Source organism: Aulonocara stuartgranti (assembly GCF_965226115.1).
Source record: "Aulonocara stuartgranti genome assembly, chromosome: 5".
NCBI classification, from domain to species: Eukaryota; Metazoa; Chordata; class Actinopteri; order Cichliformes; family Cichlidae; genus Aulonocara; species Aulonocara stuartgranti.
Genome location: NC_138943.1, coordinates 28586000 through 28606586, shown reverse-complemented (window position 1 = coordinate 28606586; position 20587 = coordinate 28586000). Strand labels below are relative to the sequence as shown.

The 20587-nt window shown below is 41.4% G+C and overlaps 1 protein-coding gene across 40 annotated transcripts in view; it reads left to right on the top strand.

The window, feature by feature from the left end:
• The window catches only part of magi1b (membrane associated guanylate kinase, WW and PDZ domain containing 1b), a 135722-nt gene that overhangs the window by 39499 nt on the left and 75636 nt on the right, over positions 1–20587 (top strand). For all 40 annotated transcript variants that reach the window (XM_082533675.1, XM_082533671.1, XM_082533674.1 and 37 more), the window contains exon 2: positions 16499–16615. In XM_082533675.1, the coding sequence (XP_082389801.1) occupies positions 16499–16615 (117 nt within the window). The remainder of the gene's footprint in view (positions 1–16498; positions 16616–20587) is intronic.

Sequence of the window (20587 nt, the reverse complement as noted above, 5' to 3'; positions counted from 1 at the left end):
TGCTCACGATGCCGCATAACTGATGACGTGATGTGTTGAGACAGAATCTTTGAAGAAGCTACTGTAAGTTCGGTTCGGCATGAACTCTAACCTGACTTTTTTTTTCTCTTTTTCATTTTCCTGGTTTTCTTGTTGATCCTTGAAAATGACCATGACTCTTCTTCAACCACGCGATCAGGTAAGAGAAATTGTTTTTGACTTGCACATGTGGCACACCTGCACATGTAGTTGAAAATAAACTGTGACGAATGCAGTTTTTCAGCAGAACACGCTTCCTTTAATCCACATGTTGTGACAGGAAGAACAATGTAGAAATTACTTCACTCCATGAATTGTATCCAGAAGAATGAAAGGAAGTCGTGAACATGAGCAGATTTTTCCGTACTTCTTTATCTTTCAGTGGGGGGATTATGATAATATTTAGACTGTATCTGCCTGTATCCAGTGACAAGGCCTGCAACCATGCTCACTTTGTCACTGTTACTGATACAGTTTTTATCCCATTCTTCTGATCTTCATGAAATCCAGGGTCTCTGTGAGAATTGAGCTTTCAAGGTTGGCCACAGAACCGCAGAAAAATCCAACATTGGGCAGCAGCATGATAAAGCTGTCAATGGGGAGTTGTCTAAAGGGGAAGAGGCGAATTATACAGCAGTTTTCACTGATTTATCTCATGAATATAGCATTTGCCTACACATTTATAGCACCTTGAACGCATCTCTCAATTTCAGTGCAGTTTGAGAGATCCCAGGAAGCCAGTTTTTGGCATCTGGGACTGCTAAAAGAAATCTGTCAAGAATTTAAATTGAAGACACTTTAATGATTATTATTGTACATTCATGAATAAATTAAACTTTATCTTTTTTGAATGAAAAGTCATTAAGGGTCATTTGTTGTATAACAAAGTAAACTGGGAGAAATATCGTTCTTAGTATATTTACGGGGATCTTACTGAATGGCAGGTGACCAGGTGGCAGCCTGATGCTTGTTCTCACTTTGAATCTCACTGGTTTCAGAGTTAAAAAGCAAGTTCTTATTCAGAGTCAATTATTAGTCAACTTTTGCTGTGTGTCAGGTAAAGCCTGAGCAGCAGTTAACAGTGTGACAGACACACACAGCCTGTAATGTAGTTGTTCTTGTCCAATCGGTGACTTCAGCGACACGAGAACCTCGGGAGCTTCGGCATGTAAAGTTTGTGGGGCGTTCCCGGTCAACCTATCGCATCCTCCCCTGAGTAACGGGGGCACATCGGTGACACACTCCCTTTCCTGGCATCCTTCCAGGCTTTCTCCTCCCTGCCTTTTTGCCTTCCTCTTCCTCTGTTTTTGCTTGTCCTTCACTTTTTTTTTTTTTTTTTGCTTTTGCGTTTTGTCTCTGCTCTCCCTCCAATTTTACTTTTACTGCCTTCCAACAGCAACTCCATCCTGTTTGGCACTAGAGATATTGTTCTCTTTAAATATTTCACTTGCTCTGCCTTGCTGCTAACTTTTGATTTACCAAGTGCCCTCCCAGCCTGAACCAGTTCGACTGTCTTCAGAGATTAACAGTATATAACTGTTCACAGCTTCATGTGCAAGATGGAAGTAGTCACTTTAAAACTTTAAATTCTTGGTTTTTGTTGTGCTCACCTCTTTCTTACTGCCCTCGCCTGTACCTTTCTTCCCCATCACCCCTCCATCAGTCTCCATCTACCTCCAACTGGGCTGTCTCATGAGAATCCCCAGAGCTTCACTGGTTCACGGACCCTAATTTTGAAAAGGCTGCTAGCACAGCTCCTCATCCATAGAGAGCCAAAGATGAAAATTAAAATTTAAGCTGTTGCTAATGAAACATGCAGCTGAGACCTTAAATTTTGGTCCCTTGCTTTGCTTGTCATTCACCAAATATCTGGAAATGCTCCGTGGATGGACTTGAGGTAGAAAATGTCTACTTAGGCACCACTTAACATCACTGAATGACCAATTCTGTCGGATATGAACTGATTCAAACCTGGAGGCTTTAGATGATATCATACTGACACCTGACCTGCAATATCTCACACTGATGCAAAAATGTAACCTAGTATCTGTGCGTAGGAGCGATGTTTAGCATCGATCCAGTGTTTATCCTGCCGAGCCGTCGCAGTGAAAGATGAGCTGTTGACGTTTAGTTGCACGCGTTAGGATGCTTTTGCACGGCTCAAACACGTGATGGTGCACGATGTAAAGAGTTGATGGTGATGACTGGCTCTCAGCCCGCTGATTCCCTGTCTGCCAATAACGTAGACCTGCCATGCTCCACTCTGTTTCATCCTCAAGTTTGACTAATGTTCTCCCACGGCTGAGTGGCTCACTGCTTTGCAGGACTCTCGACTTTGCTCTTATCAGGCTGCATTAAGACCGAGTGTCCTTCATCTGAAAGTATTTTAGCTCCAGCATTTTTGTTGCAGAAATTCAAAGGGCACCGTTTCATAATAGATTGCCTTTTGTTTAAAAAGTAATCCATTAATGACAACATAAACATCATCCATCATCCATGCGACTCTGCTCGCTCATATGCTCTGGGCCTCTTTGTTACGTTTCTACCAAAAATGAACACAAAATGATTTTAGTTAAATCATCTCAAGGAATATGATAATTATTAAGCAGTTTGCACTGATAATAACTGAATATGGGTTAAATGTATTATAATAAGCAGAACCATAACCACTTATGTTAAACCACTGGCCAGCAACACAAGGAAAAGTCAGCTTAATGGATTAAATAGGCTGTCCGTAAGTTTATTTTAGGAGGAAATTCAACTTCAAGTGAGGTAGCTGTAAAGGTCTTTATATACATGAAGATTTATTCCTTATACTACAGCAAACTGAGACACAGCAATCACACAACGATTCTAATCATACATAAAGTATATGCAGCGGATGATTGAGGCCTGTGCAACTAAAACTTAAAAACCCCGGCTTTTAAGACATGTTTGCTCTAAAATATGTACTGTGCTTTCGATAATATATATGTGGTATTAAAATACTCCAAATGTTTTCCTTTTAAGCACATTTTATATAAAACTAGTTTACCAGTAGGCCGCCATTGTTATTTACTTCTCAATGCACTCTGGGTAGTGACGTCATACGGTTGCACCGCATCGAGTTCACAGTTGGCAGCGCACTGGAAATGGCTTCTGTTCAACCTTTCCAGTTTGAACCAGAGCAAACCGAGACAGAGGATGAAAATAGTCAACCAGCACTTAGTTTAGATGAAGATGAAAACGATCCGTCACACGAGGACGAGAGAGTCAGGGAAAACTACTGGTGTCTGTGCGGCTACTGCTTGCCAATGGCAACGGCGACTGAGAGCGTTTGTTTTAAAGAGCTCAATTTTATGGCAGCAACTATCCATGGTATCATATAACCACATGAAAAAAAACCCATTAATATAATTCTAATTTTTATTATACAGTGAAATTACGATATCGTTGTTTTTACAGATTCTCCATGCAACACAGTGCACCAGAACGTTGAAGCCGTATGTCTTAATCCAGATGTTCTTTGGGCAGCCCTTGTTAGCCTCCATGACCAGTATAGTGCTGGTCTACCAGGTCGTAACCAGGTCACTAATAGGCAAATTAATTAATATCGTTGCTACACTATAAAAAAACAAAACGGGTTAGCTGAACAAAAGCGCCCATACTGCTGACAACCAATACATGTCATCATCGCAGAATGCATTGTGTGCAAAAAAACATGGCCGCTCCGACGGCTCCAAAAGAGTTTTAAACAACAAAGATTTAATGAATAACAAACAAATTGTAGATATTCTCAAGTATGTTTTTATATAGTGGAGATGATTTGTAACATATTTAGAGTAACTTTTAAAGACACTTTCAGAGTAAATACTTTCAAGGAGTTTCTTTTCTCTCTCGTCTTTGTTGATCACAAAGATTCATCACATGGTCACGTCTTGGCTCTAAAATTGGGAGATTTAAGGTGGTATCTGGACAGCGTCCATGCTGACAGGTTTAAGATTAGGTGAGAGGATGATTTAAGGGTTATTCTTAGGCAGTGTGGTGTAGGATTTGTTTTCTTTTTACTTTTTTTTAAGTTGTGCACATGCTGGGGAAAAGAAGATGCTAGTTGTTTTAAGTCCAAGCATAATATGATGGCATGACTGAAGCTGTGCCCCAGCTGCAGAGATGAAATCTGCTTGTGATAAGTGGTACCATGATGCCCCACCTTCAGGCTCTTTTTCAGTTGGATAAGGCATACCGTCTCAGTTTGGTGGTCTCCTTCCACAGGGTAATTTATATCTCAGAGGGTGAGAAAGTGTTGGCCTTGAATGCATGTCTTTGTGTTTACTTTATGGCCTCTTCCAGTAATTTCCTTCAAAGAAAAACGTGGTGGTGGTAGAAATGCAGCAGTTTTTAAATTACGGTTATGAAATGGTCTGTCCATGATAAGCACACTTTAAAGGAAAATCTGAGCTTTCACATTTGACAGCCAGTCGAGCAGTTCAGCTTTTCCTGTTGACAGGAAGCAGTGGAGAAGAAGCTGCGACACGGGCAGAGCACAGTGTTGGGCGGCGGCGGCGGCGTTGGGGGGATGTGTCCTGTCCGTCAGTGCTTCGTCACCGTGGTTTGGAATTGGACCTTTGCAGTGGATTAAGGCGGTGAACTGGTGTCCTCAAACCTGGGCTCTCTCCAGCCTGAGCCTCTGGTGTAATACTGTGGTGCTAAGTGCTACACATGTCTCTGTGCGTGCATGTGTGCAGTCGGATTCTGCACATTCTCCTCCTGCTCTGTGTGTGTTAGAACAACTCGAGTTACATACGCAGATAGACGCAGATTCACTTTAAGTGTCTCCGTACACACGCACACATAGACAAAGTGCAGCACATGGTTCATTGAGCTTCATCTTGCTCGTTATGTTATACAGCTGGGAAATAACCGTAGATAACCGTACGGGCAGCAGATGAACACATGCATGATGCACTCATGCAAGGACACATGTGTTCACGAGGCAGGAGTGTGATGTGGAGTAATTGATGCATGAGAACTTGCTGCCTGTGCAGGCACTCGGGCTTAAGAGTTTGGTTTTTTTGTGTGTGTGTGTTTGGTGCTGAATGTATGAGAGCGCCTCACTTTTTAACTAATGAATTTTGGTGTACTGCTGTTTGCTATGACAGTTTGCTTCTGAGTGTTTAGTAAATGTCTTGTTAATACCCAATGCACTGCTCATGCTCATCTGTCCCTGTTGGGGGGGTGGGGGTGTGTGTGTGTGTGTGTGTGTGTGTGTGTGTGTGTGTGTGTGTGTGTGTGTGTGTGTGTGTGTGTGTGTCATCCTGTCTGGCCTGGAGTCAGCTGTTAAGGGATGCAGGGCTGGATGAGCCATGCCTTATGCTGACCCAGAAACGACTGTAGACGTAACCGGCAGTGACTGCTGCCCTATTAGCCCACAACTCTGAAATTTCATTGTGTGTGTGTGTAAGTAGGTATTTTCTAATACTTGTTCTTTTTTAACTATGGTATTCAGATAACATTTGTCAGCGTTTCCACAACAGAATAACACACAGCGTTACAAAGGTGGACAAAGTGATGACCAGCATGGTGCACATCGGATAAGTTTGTGTTTCTCGCGTTCACACTGTATGTCTCCAAGTGTGCGCGCGTGTGCGTTCTCATCCTGTTTCTAAAATTAGATCGGCCAGCAGATGTAGTTCGTTTCAGTGTTCATCCGCATGAGCAAGACTGCGTTGCCTTTGTTTTTTTTGTTTTTTTTTAATGCGTTCACACAACATCTTGAGTGCGTCTTGAGTCAGCAGTGCGATGGGAAAGTGGGTCAGTCATGCCCTCTTCAGGCATGAGACATGGATGGACAGATGGATGGAAAAAGAAGAGGAGGATTGGATGTAGATGTTGATGGCTCAAAGGATGTGGCAGAGGGAAGGAAATTAGTATTTTAATGATGTAAGGCGGGTCAAGTAAGGAATTGCATAAGAGGGGAAAGAGATGAGACAGAACCGGAAGAGGTGGTCTGCTCTTCAAGATATGTAATAGAAAGCAGTTTATATCCATAAATCTACGATGCCCAGCACAGAAAGGGCACACGTGACATTGAACTGACATTTTGCATGACAAGAACCTTCTTGTTTATACTGACTTTGTCTACTTTTTTGTTGGCAGACACATTCCCAAAAATGCATGCATACCAGCTTGTTTGCATTTATAGCATCTTATCTCCAATTTGATTTAAATCCCGAAAAGTTTTTGGGTTTTGAAACCTGTAACCTGTAAGAACACTTAACTAGATACACAAGTTTTACCTGTTTCACAAAGAGTTAAAAGTGAATGTCCACGATGGGGATTTTTTAAACACAGGATGTTTTATTAAAGCAATTTAGCAGAAGCAAACAAAAGGGTGCATCAAACAATAATAATAATCACGTAATAAACACTGGAATTATCCTTATTATCCTGGCAACCTGTCCCGGACGTACCCCACCTCCTTGCTGTATGGCAGCTGGGATAGACTCCAAAGGGTGGTCAGGCTTAATTATATAAAAACAAATTCTCATTCACTTAAAACGCTCTGTGGGATTCCTCTTCCTCTGAACTCGGCATGTTGTCAGATCAGCTCAGGAGACTCTTTTGGGGAATCTGTTTAGGTGTCTGTTGTAATTACAGTTGTTATTCGTGGCCACACCTCTAACCGAAGGCATCAGCAAACACAGCCAACAATCAGCAAACAGGCTGTACAGTCACAGCACTCACAGTCTCTCATACTTAATGATCCTGAGTGACATGTGCCCCCTGGTGGCAGACTTAATGAGCTCGCCCTGGGCTCCGAGGTGAGGCCGACTGTGGCAGACATTGTTTAATCATAGAGAATAACTGAGTCTTCCCCATGTGGCCAATTAGAAGCCAGGAAATCTGCAATGAACACAAGGAATCCCAACAGCTGGTTGTACAGTTGTAGACAGGCAGGAGGGACGTACCTCACTCTGGGTCTGTCTTTAATATGAACACGCTTACAATAAGCCTCCCATTTCTCTGTGATTTTCTTTTTTCTTTATTATTTTCTTTATGACTTGATGTTTTCCTGACTTGTTTACATTTTTGTGTTTTGCTTTACTAGTTTGCTTGTGACACGGCTGTAATTCTGCCACTTTTCACCCCATTCTTTAAGTTATTCCTCCCTTTAATCCATCCGTGGCTTTGACCAGTGGTTGGCCTGTCGATGCAGTGTTCGCCCACTGTGGTCCTGGGGTGACTTCACACACTGACTCTGATTACACCCCAGCAGATGACCAATTTATCTTTCTCTGAAATGGAATAGAGCGTGTAGAGAGGCCAGGACATATTATGGTAATTCATCTCAGCAATCTAAAGGGCCAATAAAGATGGACATTTTCAGCTTAGTCACAGAAATTGCCAGCAAGTCCTCTGGTGGTCTGTGCTTGATATTTTGAGCACATCTTTGCTTTGGATTACTGTCATGCTTTTGCTGCATACATGGGAATTTTGGACTTGGGGTGGGGGGAAACAGGCCTTTGGTGGTGCTTATTGGTCAGCACATAGTTAAGTTAGCTTAGAGACCTTTGTGGAGTTTGTTGTTCTGTATAGCTATTTCGATAACCGCGTCATCACGACCAAAGGTTTCTTTTTATTATCTGGAGGTTCTTTTCAAAGCTCAACAATCTGATGTTGCTCGTGTCATCAGATATAATCCTTATGGTTGTATTATATTAGTTACATACAGACTAAATCTAGGACCTCTGAGAAACCGCAGCACAACGAGGCATGTAATTAGCACTGTTACCTCTGTGCTTGTGCATGCATTTTGCAGAGGTGGGAGATACTGATGATGCTGTAGTTAAAAATTGTACAATTTGTGTCTGATTGGTCCTGATGGTCGTTGTTGCTTTTCATAACTTGTCCTTAATTGCATTAAGTGATGTATTATTTTGCATAAATCATCGAGTAGAAAAATCCATGTGTCATGCCGTAACCAGGTTAATAACAGAGCAGGGCTTTTATTTATAGTGGCGAGTTGTTCTAAAATGGGCTTTTCTTCAGCTGCCACATGTCTTTCTGGTTGTGATTGTACAAGAAGAGCACTTTGCTAAATGACAGTTGTTGTGTTTGAAGGTTTAAGGTGGCTGTGTCCCAGGATCCCCCTTATCTCTGTGTCTGTCTTTCCTATGTGTGCACACAGAGACCTCTGCCATCACATTTTTCACTGAGTGTAAACATTTTACTGCCTGTTCTTATTTATCTTACACGTTTTTGCCATCTTCCACTTTGAGTGGATTTTTCCTTCGTATCACAGTCCTGTGCTTCCCTTGTCTGTGTCTGGCTTAAAGCACAGGTCTTCCTTTCCAGCCGGGGACCTTATTCGTATCAGAGGGCCAATCAGTTGGACTGTCACAGGAGACTAGAACATTCATTGGTCTTGAAATGTTGCCTGTCAGTGCATTAGGGACGGTGATGGAGAGGCAATTATCTCCAAAATACTTGTCTCAGAGGCTTTTACGTCAGTCAGTCAATAATCTCATTGTTAGCTGAGTAAATCCTGGCTTTAAATAAATGAACCTCTTAATTAAGCAGTTATTATGATGTTGATTTACTTTGCATATTAACTTTATTTTGTTTTTTTTGGTTCTGTGGTGATCATGGAGACTGTAAATATATACAGATCCATGCATGATGGGTCCTCTCACTCACAAGCCTAATCTGGAAGCCTCTTTGTTCGCACAGGCTCATACTGTATGTAGGAGGCATCAAAGCAATATTAATAACACAGAACTTATGGCACTGTTCAGCACCCACACAAATCTGGATCCAGCCACTGTTGTTATTATTTATAGTGTCTGAGTCCTTGGCTAGCGGATTGCTGGTGTTTGTCACATCAGACAGGTGCTCATATTGTGTAAATAATGGCCTTTACAAATACCAACTCGACGTCACTCACATGCATGCAGCACACACACAGTGCTCAAACCTGTGAATGGTTGCATGATGTGCTTCTCACAGTCCACTGTCAGATTGCAGATGAGGAAGTGATATCTCTACTGCAGCCTTTTTTTGCCGCCCCACATGCTGATGTAAATCCTCTGAGGATTTCTTTCCCCTCTGTGAAGGACTGCAATCAATGAAAGCAATCTAGGAATATAGTAAACAGGCAAGCAGCTCTGGGACACGCAACCATATAGACAGGATTGAAAATGTGTCAGAGACTTAACCCTGATCGTGTTGGATATGCTTTTTTTTTTTTTCTGATCTGGACTCAACGAGGTGCATCTGTCAAAGTACCAAACTTTGTATTTGTTGTTTCACCGCTGCACCAAAAAGACCATATCTCGTCCTGCATCTTCTGCGCTTTCACAGCCTCGGCTGCAAAGTGATGCACCTAATTTGAGACTCACTCAGCTGTGAAGATTTTCAAGAAACATGCTAGCAAACAAGCAATTTGTGTAGCAACCTCTCACAAAAAAGATCTGATTTGCACTTAATTGAGTACCGTTTCTGACATTATGAGGACAACCTATGTTTCCTGATGGGCTCTGATGTTTTTCTTGCTATACTGGGCTGGTTAGGGGGAACAAAAATGCTGGTGAAAATGGATTTTCCTCTGAGAAAACAGATGGCTTTGTCATTCAGTCAAAGTCATATCCAGATACATTATTCAGCATCTGAGTGCATTTAGTCCTCAATTTAGATCTCCGCTGCCTCATGCAGGCATTGATTGAGAAGCGGCGTACCCCTACCTCTGACCGAAAACTCATTCAGTCACACATTCACGCGATTTGTTGCAAACGCACGAGTACAACAGTATCCATAATGCTGTGTCTAACAATTGCATGGTTGCGTACGCGAGGCCGCTAGCAGTTCTTTTTAAAGAAATCGTGACACAAAACTGCAAACCCAACACATTGACTTAAACTCACGTCTCAGAGCGCTGAAGGCAGTCTGTGATCTTTTCACTTCAGTTAGTCACTGCAAAGACCACTTTTGAGTTTCACAGAGTTCCCAGTACCTCTGATGTGCAGACTTGATTACATTTTTCAGTTAACTGTAAGGTATACATTTTTGTAGCTGTAGTATTTCAGTCTCTTTGTTGACATTTTTATCAGTTCAAGCAATATTTTACATGTGAAGTAGCCATGCATACGTTTAGAGTAAGTCGTAATTTCTTTATATTGCACCGAGCAGCACATTTACATTAAAAACTCAGTTCCATGTGTCACTGTTCTTAATGTGGCTCTTGATCCATTTTTTTGCTTTTTCTTGTATTTTTGTAAAGCATTGATAGTCCAGAGGGGGGCAGCAGACTATGCCTTGCTGTCTCCCATCACCACCTTTTACCACAGCCTGTACTCATCTGGCAGCTGTTGCTATGGATACAGAGCCCATCTATTGCTGTGATGCAAGCCACATCTAATAGAGCAACCTAGGGGGTAGTGTTGAGTTCAAAGACGGGCTTGTTCGCACAGACACACATGCCTGTCTGCTCTGTGAATGTGAAATCTCTGCCTGGTGGTTTGGGAGTTCTTTTTCAAAGGGCTGTTCATTATAGTAATATCTTGACAACGACCTTAATAAAAAACTTAGAAGGGAAAGTATTTCTGCCATCCTCATTTTACCATGTTTTTCACCCGCAGGGATCTACATAATCTCCGCTGGTGCACACAGACCTAACCATGGTGGTTTAGTTATCGGTGATAATATGGATGTGAACTATCTAGAGGTCACTGGTCGAGGGTCACATTCGGCTCTCTCTGACTTCTCTGCCTGTTTCTTAATCATTATGACATATGGCTAAGCTTTGATCAGGGGTGATGAAAATGTTAAGTGTAGATAGCTGCTGAGTTAAATCAATTAAATGCTGATTAGCCCCGATTATCTGATTAACTAGAGCCATGAATGGACTGCTCACTTAAGAGGTGATTATATAAGACATGACTCTGGGCAGCTTGTGTACATAGCTAAATTTAACTTGTAGTAGGTCAAGTTGGGATGGCATGAATCCATTTGACTTTAAAGCCGGTTATGTCCCACTTTGGAGGAACTAAATTTAACAATAAACAGCCCAGAGAAAGGGAGGATTTAGTTCTAATCATAGCTTTTGCCTGGCAACATGCCCCTTGATGTTCAAAAGACAATTCGTGAGAGGAGGACGGAGGAAAAAAAAGTTATTTGTTACCTTGTGTGCCAGACTCTTTGTGTATTCTACATCGATACGACACCCAGTGCCCAGCCAAACATGGTGGCACTGCCAAGTCTGGCTTGGCTAAGTGTAAAACAGGCTGGCATCCTCGCTGGCATATGACAGTGTTTTCTGCTTTGTCACTTTGTGTTGCTTTGTGTTAAGAGGACGATTGCATCTACCATTACCCGCTGCGAAGACCGAACCTGCGGTCAAAATCGTTAGATGCCTCTGCACAAAGAGCCTTTTTAAGCAGTGCAGGAAATGCATTTAAGTCAGAGCGGTGGGGAATTTATGGTTATAATAAGACCAGCATGCTGATGTCCAACTGTAAATAAACTCTATCTTACTGCAGGTTTTAGTACCAGGGTTAATATGTTTTACAAAGTCATTTTGCAGCTATGAAATAACTTCATGGACATAATTTGCAATTGAACAAAAAGGTGATAAATCACAATGCAGACTATTGCAAAATGTTAAAAATCAGGTGAGGGCATCACCATCAGATGGTGGGTTCTACCTGCAAGCAGCATCGATGAAAACTGATGATCAATCCAACGGCTGCCGAGGTTTCTCACTCTGTATCAAAGTGGACAGAAAGATGTACCAACTGGCCTATAAGTGCTATGTTTCCTTGAGCTGTGGCATGAGCACTCAGTCTGTTTTGACATCTTTTTCCTCTTGCCACATCGGAGAAAATTAGAAATGATAGTTTGTTTTCTGCAAGTTATTGAGAGTAATGTGAGCGGGGAAAAACACACTCTCTTATGCGAGTACTTGTCTGGAATTACATGTAGAGCATGTCAAACTTCCATTATGGGATTCTTCCAGAAAAAGTAATCAACTTTAAGTACGTTTGGATTTTGGCCTGAGCCCAAGTCCTAAATGGACAGCCTCAGCTACTTTAAAACTGTGCAAACATGTAAGATTAATTTTAGGATCAGCAGCAGGGTTATGTAGCCAACGTGTAGCTGTAGGTTGCTGGATATCGAGCCAGCTTTTTGGGGGCTCCCCCACTATGCAATGCCATTCCTTGTCTAGAGTGTAACGGGTGCGTGACTCCTCCCATTACTAAATCAGCAGAAATCGGTCAAACCTTTCCTTTCTTACTAAGGCTGCCCCGCGAGCAAGGAGGATCGAGTTTCAATGAAGTTTTCTTTTTCCATGCTGTGAATACAGATGTCAACTGCCAGTGGAGGGTCTAGCTGGTGCCACGGCTGGCTATGCATGTCTGAGCAGGGACTTGGCTGGCTGATCACAGCCGAGGGGTGCCGGGCTGGGTTCAGTGGGGGAAGATGCCTGGAAAGTAGAGGGGCTTTCCACATTTCAGCTATGTCTAAAAACTCTTTTGATGTTTTGCCTGGCTTACTCTGATGTTCACGTTCTGTGTGACAGACCCTGCCTCTCTCTGTTTTGTATAAAAAACCTTCTCGCTCACCTCCCTTCTGTTGTAGATCGCACGTCTCCGGTTAGAAAATCTCGCTTGTTTCAGTGGGATTATGGAAAATCTATAACAGGTGGGCTTTGTTTTAGGGATACGTCTTTTCTAATTATGTGTTTGCAGTATGATTTGGGTGGGTGGCCTCTGGGCTAAATGGTCTCTGAATTCTAGTCTGCTGCCTGCCTGCTCTTTGTTCCATCATGGCAGGTTCATAGAGTTCGGTGATGTTTTTGTGTTAACTGAATTACAGGTAAAATCATCAGGGCATCAGAATTAAAACTATCTGAAATTAAAGCTCAAAACTAAAACTGAAAGATTTTTAAGATGTTCATTTTACATACAGAAGCGGCGCTATTTGCCATCACAGCCAGAGTGCTGTGTCATTGTATAGATGGTACCAAAACAGCACCTTGGTAGCAGTTAATGGTTTAAATGTATACTTGGCAGTCTTTTTAAGGAGCTGACTAGCTGTCTTTAAGGTTTAAGGAGAGGTGATCATGAGAGGTATCATGTTGACCTGACTCATTGCTGGTACACTATCCACTCAATAACAGTGGATTTTTTTTTTTCCTACCGTTTCATCAACCAAAACATATTTGAAGGCAAAAGACACAAAAGAATCTCACGTTGTTGGATCACTTAAGGATAGTGGTTTTAAAGTACTCAGCTGGGAAGGGAAAGGCAATAGGAAATGTGGTTGAATGGTATTTGACCTCATACCAGAAACAACAGAGTACATCGTGTAGCTGCAGAAAGAGGTTCATTTGACTCCCGAACCTCATGCATACTTGGTCCCAGCAGACATCTAAGTACCGGCCAAGGAAAAGCTAGTGGTCACTCATCCTGCACTTCTTGTAGAACATTGTTCAAGATGGTGTGCTTTTATTTGGCTTGCGTTTAAAGCATGGAAGTAATAGTACCACAGTGTGCAGGAAGATTGGGGGTTTGGCTGTACTTCTACTGTCCTTTCTGGTGGACCTTAAAATTAACTTTGCCACTCAAGGTTTAAATGTCAGGAGAATTCGTAGTGTCCAACTACATTAGAAGAAAAGAATAATTTAACGTGTGATGGGAAGCTTGTGCTCGACAGTGTGAAAAGATGTAAATATTATCAGCATCTCCTTCAGCCAGGTTCTACTGTTAGCTAGCTGTATGTTTCTTTTGGCTGCCAAATGCAGACTTTAGATAAAAAATAGTTTGTGGGCCTTGTGATTTCTGAAAAGAGACTGATTCAGAGTTTTGTTTTTTCCTTATTTTGTATTTGCCTTGAGTTCCAAGACAAGTAACATCTAAGTTGACTTGATTTGCTTCTCACATCTGGATCTTGTATCCTGAACAAATCCTAATTGTATTTTTATTTTGCTTTGTTTTATTGTGTTCCTTTCAGATGTGCCAGATGAAATATATTAGGACTTGACTTTTGGCATAGAGTCTTAATATGGAGCTCTAGCAGGTAATTTCAGTTTTAGGGAAAAAAGGCTTAAGCAGCTTCTTTGTAATGGTGAGCTTTAGTACCAGCCTGGTCTATGCAGGTAGTTGAAATTGGGTCAGACTTTCCCCTAAATGCTTACTGTTAAATGCCATATTTTGACACCAGGTGGGGATCAGTGGATAGCCTTAATTATCAGCTCTGTACAGGAGCAGAAGGATGACAGATAGCGCTATCTACTTAATTACATTGGGACATGTTGATTATCTTCTTATCATTTACTACTCTGGCAGTCCTTTAGGGTCTTGTTATTCATACTTTTGTGACTTTGAAGGATGGCTGCTCATTTTTACGAAAGCATCGTTGTTCCATCAAGATAATGGCACACAAAGAGAGAGTTGGGGGAGGACAGACTCAATGTAACTGGATTAGCTCTTATGCAATTGCTCCTTGAGGTGCTGTTGATGGCACACCCATCACCAACCACGTAAAAGGATTGTGCTAGCTTTCTTAAGCCGGCCTGCTTCATCTGAAAGAGTGACTCATCTTTTAATCAGCCAAAATAATGTGTACTGATGATGCACAAAAGCTGCTGCTGAGTTTGATGAGCACTTGGTTTTGAGCCTGATTGGAACTGCAGAATTCAGCATTTTTGGATCTTGATTCATATTAGTGGCTACACCTCTTTATGGCTAAAAATATACCACAATATTGAGTTAACATTACTAGGAAAAACCTAAATTGTACTATGTTGTGCCATCATTCACTTTGGGTGACCTTTTAGTGATATTGCAGGGAGTCCAGTCCAAATTTCACATTGGGTTACACAATCAGTCTGAAGTCTGGCAGGAAGGAGTACCCATGGCCCTCTAGTAATTGTGTACATGAGCACATCAGAGAGTGTGTTAGGCTCTCTGTTGGCGTGAGAGTTAGCTTGTGACCTGTTGTGAGGATTACAACTGAGTGATATGTCTGTATGGGACGGTGCCAGGAGCAGCATACCCTCCCAACAGCAAGCTCAGATAGTGATGGAAGACTTGACCTCTTTTTATAGACAGCTTACGCATCATCGATTAGTAAAACTGATTTATAACGGTTCACCTTTGCAGTGGTCGAAGACCCCAGTTTATTTATAACGGAGTCAATTACATTTCAATACATGGAGCTGGATTAACTCCTAGTAAGGAGTGTGATCTACAGACGCTTTTTTTAAAAAAATTTTTATTTTTTATACAAATTAAGAGAAATATTAAATTTGAACTTTTTATTTAAAACAGAAAAATGAAGATGAGGAAAAAAAACTGCAAATTCAGAGGAACAACAGTTAAATGTGTTCTATGCTGACATTTTAATTACCCGACTGCTTCCAAACCACAATTTGATAATTTGCCCATATGTTTCTGCATCTACTTTGTGCTTCTTCATGTATATTGTCATGCATCACAGACAAAATATTTGGTCACAATCAAATAAAAGGCAGGCGCACCATACCTGTGCATGGTGTGCTTCCATTGTAGGTTTACATCATTAAAAACAAAAACAATATTTTCTGCTAACCAATGCAGAATGCTCTTCTGTACTTTGGTAACAATCTCAATCATCTTATTAAACACACACACCGGCACGCATGTACACACACATACACACTTACACACAGTTTCCATGGAAACAGAAACCAGGGCCTTTTATGATTGGTTGTTTGCCCAAGACAACCAAAAATGGTCTCGGCAGCCATGCAAAGATGGGAGATACATCATTTGTATAATGAGTAATGGGACATACACTAATGAAGAAAATAAGATGTTTGTTGTTGCCTGAAGGAGTCTTGTCACGAAATTCGATCATGAAATTGTCATCGAGTATAAATTGAGTATAAAACCCAGTTTTTCAGTCTGTTTAGGGTGACGGCAGACATCTCGGCTCTTTTTTTTTTTTCTGTTATGTTCTCAGACTGCATGTGATGCGTTTGAACAGGCGTGGAACTGCCACTAACGTGGACAGTATCTGTAATAACCACACACAGGCACAGATTCGGGAGCAAACACACACACACATATGGACACTTTCCCCTCATGCTGCCCTTTAGTTGCCTAATGTGTGTCTGAGGTGCAGATGGCTAAACGGTAGGAGGGCTGCTTCTGTGTTAGCCATGGTGCTAGCAGTCTTAGATTTGGCTGGTCCTGGCCTGCTGGAGCGAGAGTGAGCGGCCAGCTACCCCCTCTCAGTGACGATGGCAAGTGTACAATTCACGGCTGTGCACTCGCTCAGCATCAAGCTTTACTGTAGTTGCAGGACAAACCTGTGTATTTCTTTTCACAGGAGCCCAAGCGGTGTGGTCATTTGACGCTCCGCTGTGGATTAACAGTGTCATTTTGGCTCTTGTGATGTTTTTATGTGTGCTGGCCTGCTTTTTACTTCAGTTGTTTTGATACATTTGTGTTCACAATCACAGGAAGCAAGCTGACCAAGGACCTGAAGCAGTATCTGAGCCAGCGCTTCCAGAAGTCCTCGCCTGACCACGAACTGCAGCAGACCATCAGAGACAACCTCTACCGTCACGCTGTGCCTTGTGAGTTCATGACATGTCTTTTGCTGAATCCTTCTTGTGTCTTTCACATTCTGTTCTTTTTGATAAGTATGCATTCAAGAAATGTATGAGACTTGCATCAAAACACATAATTAAAGGAATCATACAAACGCATACATCAAAGTCTGTCCAAGTACAGTATACATACATACAGTATACATTCAGAAGATTCTAGGGTACGTGACCATCAGTCATTTATCCAGTGCTCTTCCTCTTCCTCACATCAGCAACGATATTCTTAAAGAACATCAGTATTGATCAGTCTTTTGCACATGATTAACCATCCCTAAATACTGTTTAAGCAGTAGCGTATTACGATTACCAGGGGACAGTGTTGTGTAAGCATCCAAACAAAATCAGAAAACTCTTCGTTTAGGTCATTGCAAACCGCCGTCTCACATCCAGGCTTCATTAGTTTTAGATCCATGTATGAATGAGTTTGCTTGCCTCACACAGACCCTTTACCGCTGTTTCTAATTAAGCCTGATTGTTTGTCTTTAAACCAATATTGGCCGTGCAATTAGCAGGACTGATTGCTTCATATCCTGTTCCTGAAAAACCTTAATCATGACTTCATCTGTTTAATCACACAACATTTCTGTTCATCCTGCTCTTCTGCCTTCTTTCCAAACTAATCATCAACTAGTTGACACAAAGTTAGGCATGCTGCACGCACCACCCATCCTGTCAAGTAACGTTAGATCAAGTTAGATCAAGGGAAAAAATATCTGCCGTTTCCACAATGGAGAGTGTAGTCTGTGTAGGGTCAAGTTTGTGAAGACGTTTTACCGCTCATCCAAGAATATTCTTCACTTATTCGCACATTTATGGTGTGTTCCTGAATAAGTTGAAAGTTGGATTTTTTTTCCTGCTCCCAGTAGGAACACCCTCTCAACTCTGATGTCCTACTCACAAAGTTTGAGCAGCCCAGAGTTAACAGTCCATGATGGCGGCATTGAACATAGAACTTTGAAACTTCTCTGTAATGCCACTGTTGTGTATTTGTGACTCACTAAATAAGCCATACTCAGAGCACTGACCAGGCCATATCCATGAATGTGCTTTTAAGTGCAAAAAACAAGTGTTTTGCTGAACTGCTAGTAAAGCCTGGATCGCTCTACCTTGTTTTTCATGTTTTTGGGAACATGCTAACTCAGGAGTGGTGTCACTCCCGAGTTCTGTGGTTTCTGGAATGCAGCATTAACCCCTAGTGGGGATTGCGATCTTTGGAGGTGGTCCTGACCTATCAATCATGTGAGTCATCACATAAGCCACGGTGTGAAGAAAGGGGTGTCATTAGCATAACCAGGGGTTAAAGGTGAAACCAATGTAGGGCCTTGCCCCACTCTATCATATTGCCTATTGAGATCCATTTAGGTTAGGTGTGAGTGTTGGAGTTAAAGAACCTGGGAGGAGGTCTTAAGACTGCATTGTAAGTGGCTGATAGCTGGTATCATAAGCCACCACCTCTATTCACCTTTTTGTTTTTTACTTAAGAAGCCTCTTGGATGATAGATAACATGTCTTCGCAAACCTCAAAAAGTAGATTTGCCTTCTTTTTACCAGCATATAAGACGATGAATAACCTAGTAGTATCTCATGACCACTGGATCAATAAAGGCAGTAAATATAGTACCTGTAGCTTCATCAGCATCCCTCTATCACTAACCAGTATCTTCTCTGGTTGGATAATCCAGGAATAGAGGCCTGGTGTCTTTGATGTGTTTTTTCTTAGTGTTGATATAGCAACAGTTATTTGAAAGCACATTTATTTTCTAATGCCGCATATTTCTCTCATATCTACTGCTTCAAAGTGGAATTAGACATTTGAAGTTTCATTCTCTGCTCCAGGAAAAAAACCACTTGAATACAGTGTTGGTGCTAATGATGTGGCGTTATTGTATAAACAACATAATAGCATTCTTATAGACAGATGATATTCCTAGAGTAGATTTATGCCTGATGCCTGTTGCCAATTTTGACTTAACCTTGAATTGCACAGGACATTGAAAGTGGTCCAGTTGGACCAATCAGAGGATAGTGAATCATTATCCTGCTGCTCGAGTTGGAAATCCCTACTTATCGTGGTTACAGAATGCCTGACTTATAATAAGCGAGGGGGAAAGAGCAAAACTGCATAAATGATTGGCTTGTCTGCAAATGTCTCTACTCAGCATTTTAATATTTGCATCTGTGGTGCAGTGATATAGTGATCTTTAGTAATATCCATCAGTCTCACAATAGCAATATTACATAATTTCACAATTTCCACAATAAAAACTTTGCTTGTTTTTTTTGTTTTGTTTTTTAGTATAAATTAAAATCCACAGTATGCAAATTGCGATGAAAGTGTTCATCAGCGTTATTCAACAGCTAAATGGTTTCCATGTCCTCGCCATATTGGATTTTAAGTTCATTCTTTTGGAATTGGATTTGAAAAGGATCTGCCGAAGGATGAAAATGTTCATGGTTCTTATCAGCTGGCTTTCTTTAATTAGTTTATTCATGGTCTCTCACACAAATTACTATCTGACTTTGTCTGCATTACCTCCACTGCCATATGTCAGCTAGACACTGGTAGAGGGTGGGAGGGGCCAGCCGTTTTAATTACGGAGTGGTCCGAGGCACACCAGTAAAAACCTCGCTGCTGTTGGCAGCAAACGGTGCATGAAGGTGTTCTCCGGGCCACATGTTTAATAGGACTCTAAAGTTTTCATTGTCATGGCTCGTAGTGGAGAGTCCATCTTTTACCAGAATATTGAATTCAGAGATGCTTTGCAACAGCTTAATATTTTCTTTGTGTTGTTTGAGGTCATGTTGCATGGGGCAGTGACTAAATGTATCCTTATGCCCATCACAGTCAGAGCAAAAAGCACGTGTTTGTGAAATGGGTGTGTTTGCATTTGACCTGCAGTTGTGTGAGGTCAGTGTTTATCTTTGTTTATAATGGTCGGATCCTTGATCAAGGCGCTTTCACATGTTCCTGTGCTCGTGTGATTTTTTTTTTTTTTTTTTTTTTTTTTAAAGCAAACAGCAGGTGGAGAAACAGAAGGAGAGAGAGGTCTGGTGTAATTTGGCAAAAATTGTATCGCAGCTTAATCAACCTTTCTACACTTTTATAGTCCTCCTGTCACTGTCAGAGCACTATAGGTCAAAATCCATGTATTACCTGTGAGCTGCTTGACATTTAGCTCAGTTCAGTTTTATTTATATAGCACCAAATCACAGCAACAGTCGCCTCAAGGTTCTTTACATTGTAAGGTACACTGTACAATAAATGGAGAGAGAACCGCAACAATCAGGTGGCCCGCTGCGAGGAAGCACTTGGCAATGGTGGGAAGGAAGAACTCTGTTTTAACAGGAAAGCTCATGGAGGGGGAGCTATCTGCTGCGACTGGGTGAGGGAGACGAGAAAAACGCCAGGATCCAGATTCTTTAGAGCTCCAATGTCGGAACTCGGGAGTGACGTCGTTCCAAAGTCAGTGCATTCTAGAAAAAACATAGAAAAACAGGTTTTGCTTTGGTTCTTAGCAAGGTAAAGAAATTGATTTAAGATTTATTCTGGAAATTGGCAAGAATATCACACACACTGGTTCCCTAAACAACTACACAACAACGGAGGGATTAAACAGTATTTTGTAACAGTTTTCAGTGCGTGTTTGCTGTCTGCTGTCCATACGCCACTTCACTATATCTTAAACTTGAATGTAGCTTTATTAAAAAAAAACATAAGCAGCTGGTGTAAATATCCTAATGTTCAGTTTCAGAAAAAACAGTTAGACACACTCGCTTCATAGAAAAATGATTGGAGGCTATTTTACCATCCAACCAGCAGTTTTAAAAAGGCACAGTGGAATTGGACTAATTATATAGTTAAGGGGTAAAAACCAGATAAAAATGAACTTTTAAAACATGGTTGGAGAAATGACTAACAAGAAGTGCAAGAGAATTTTT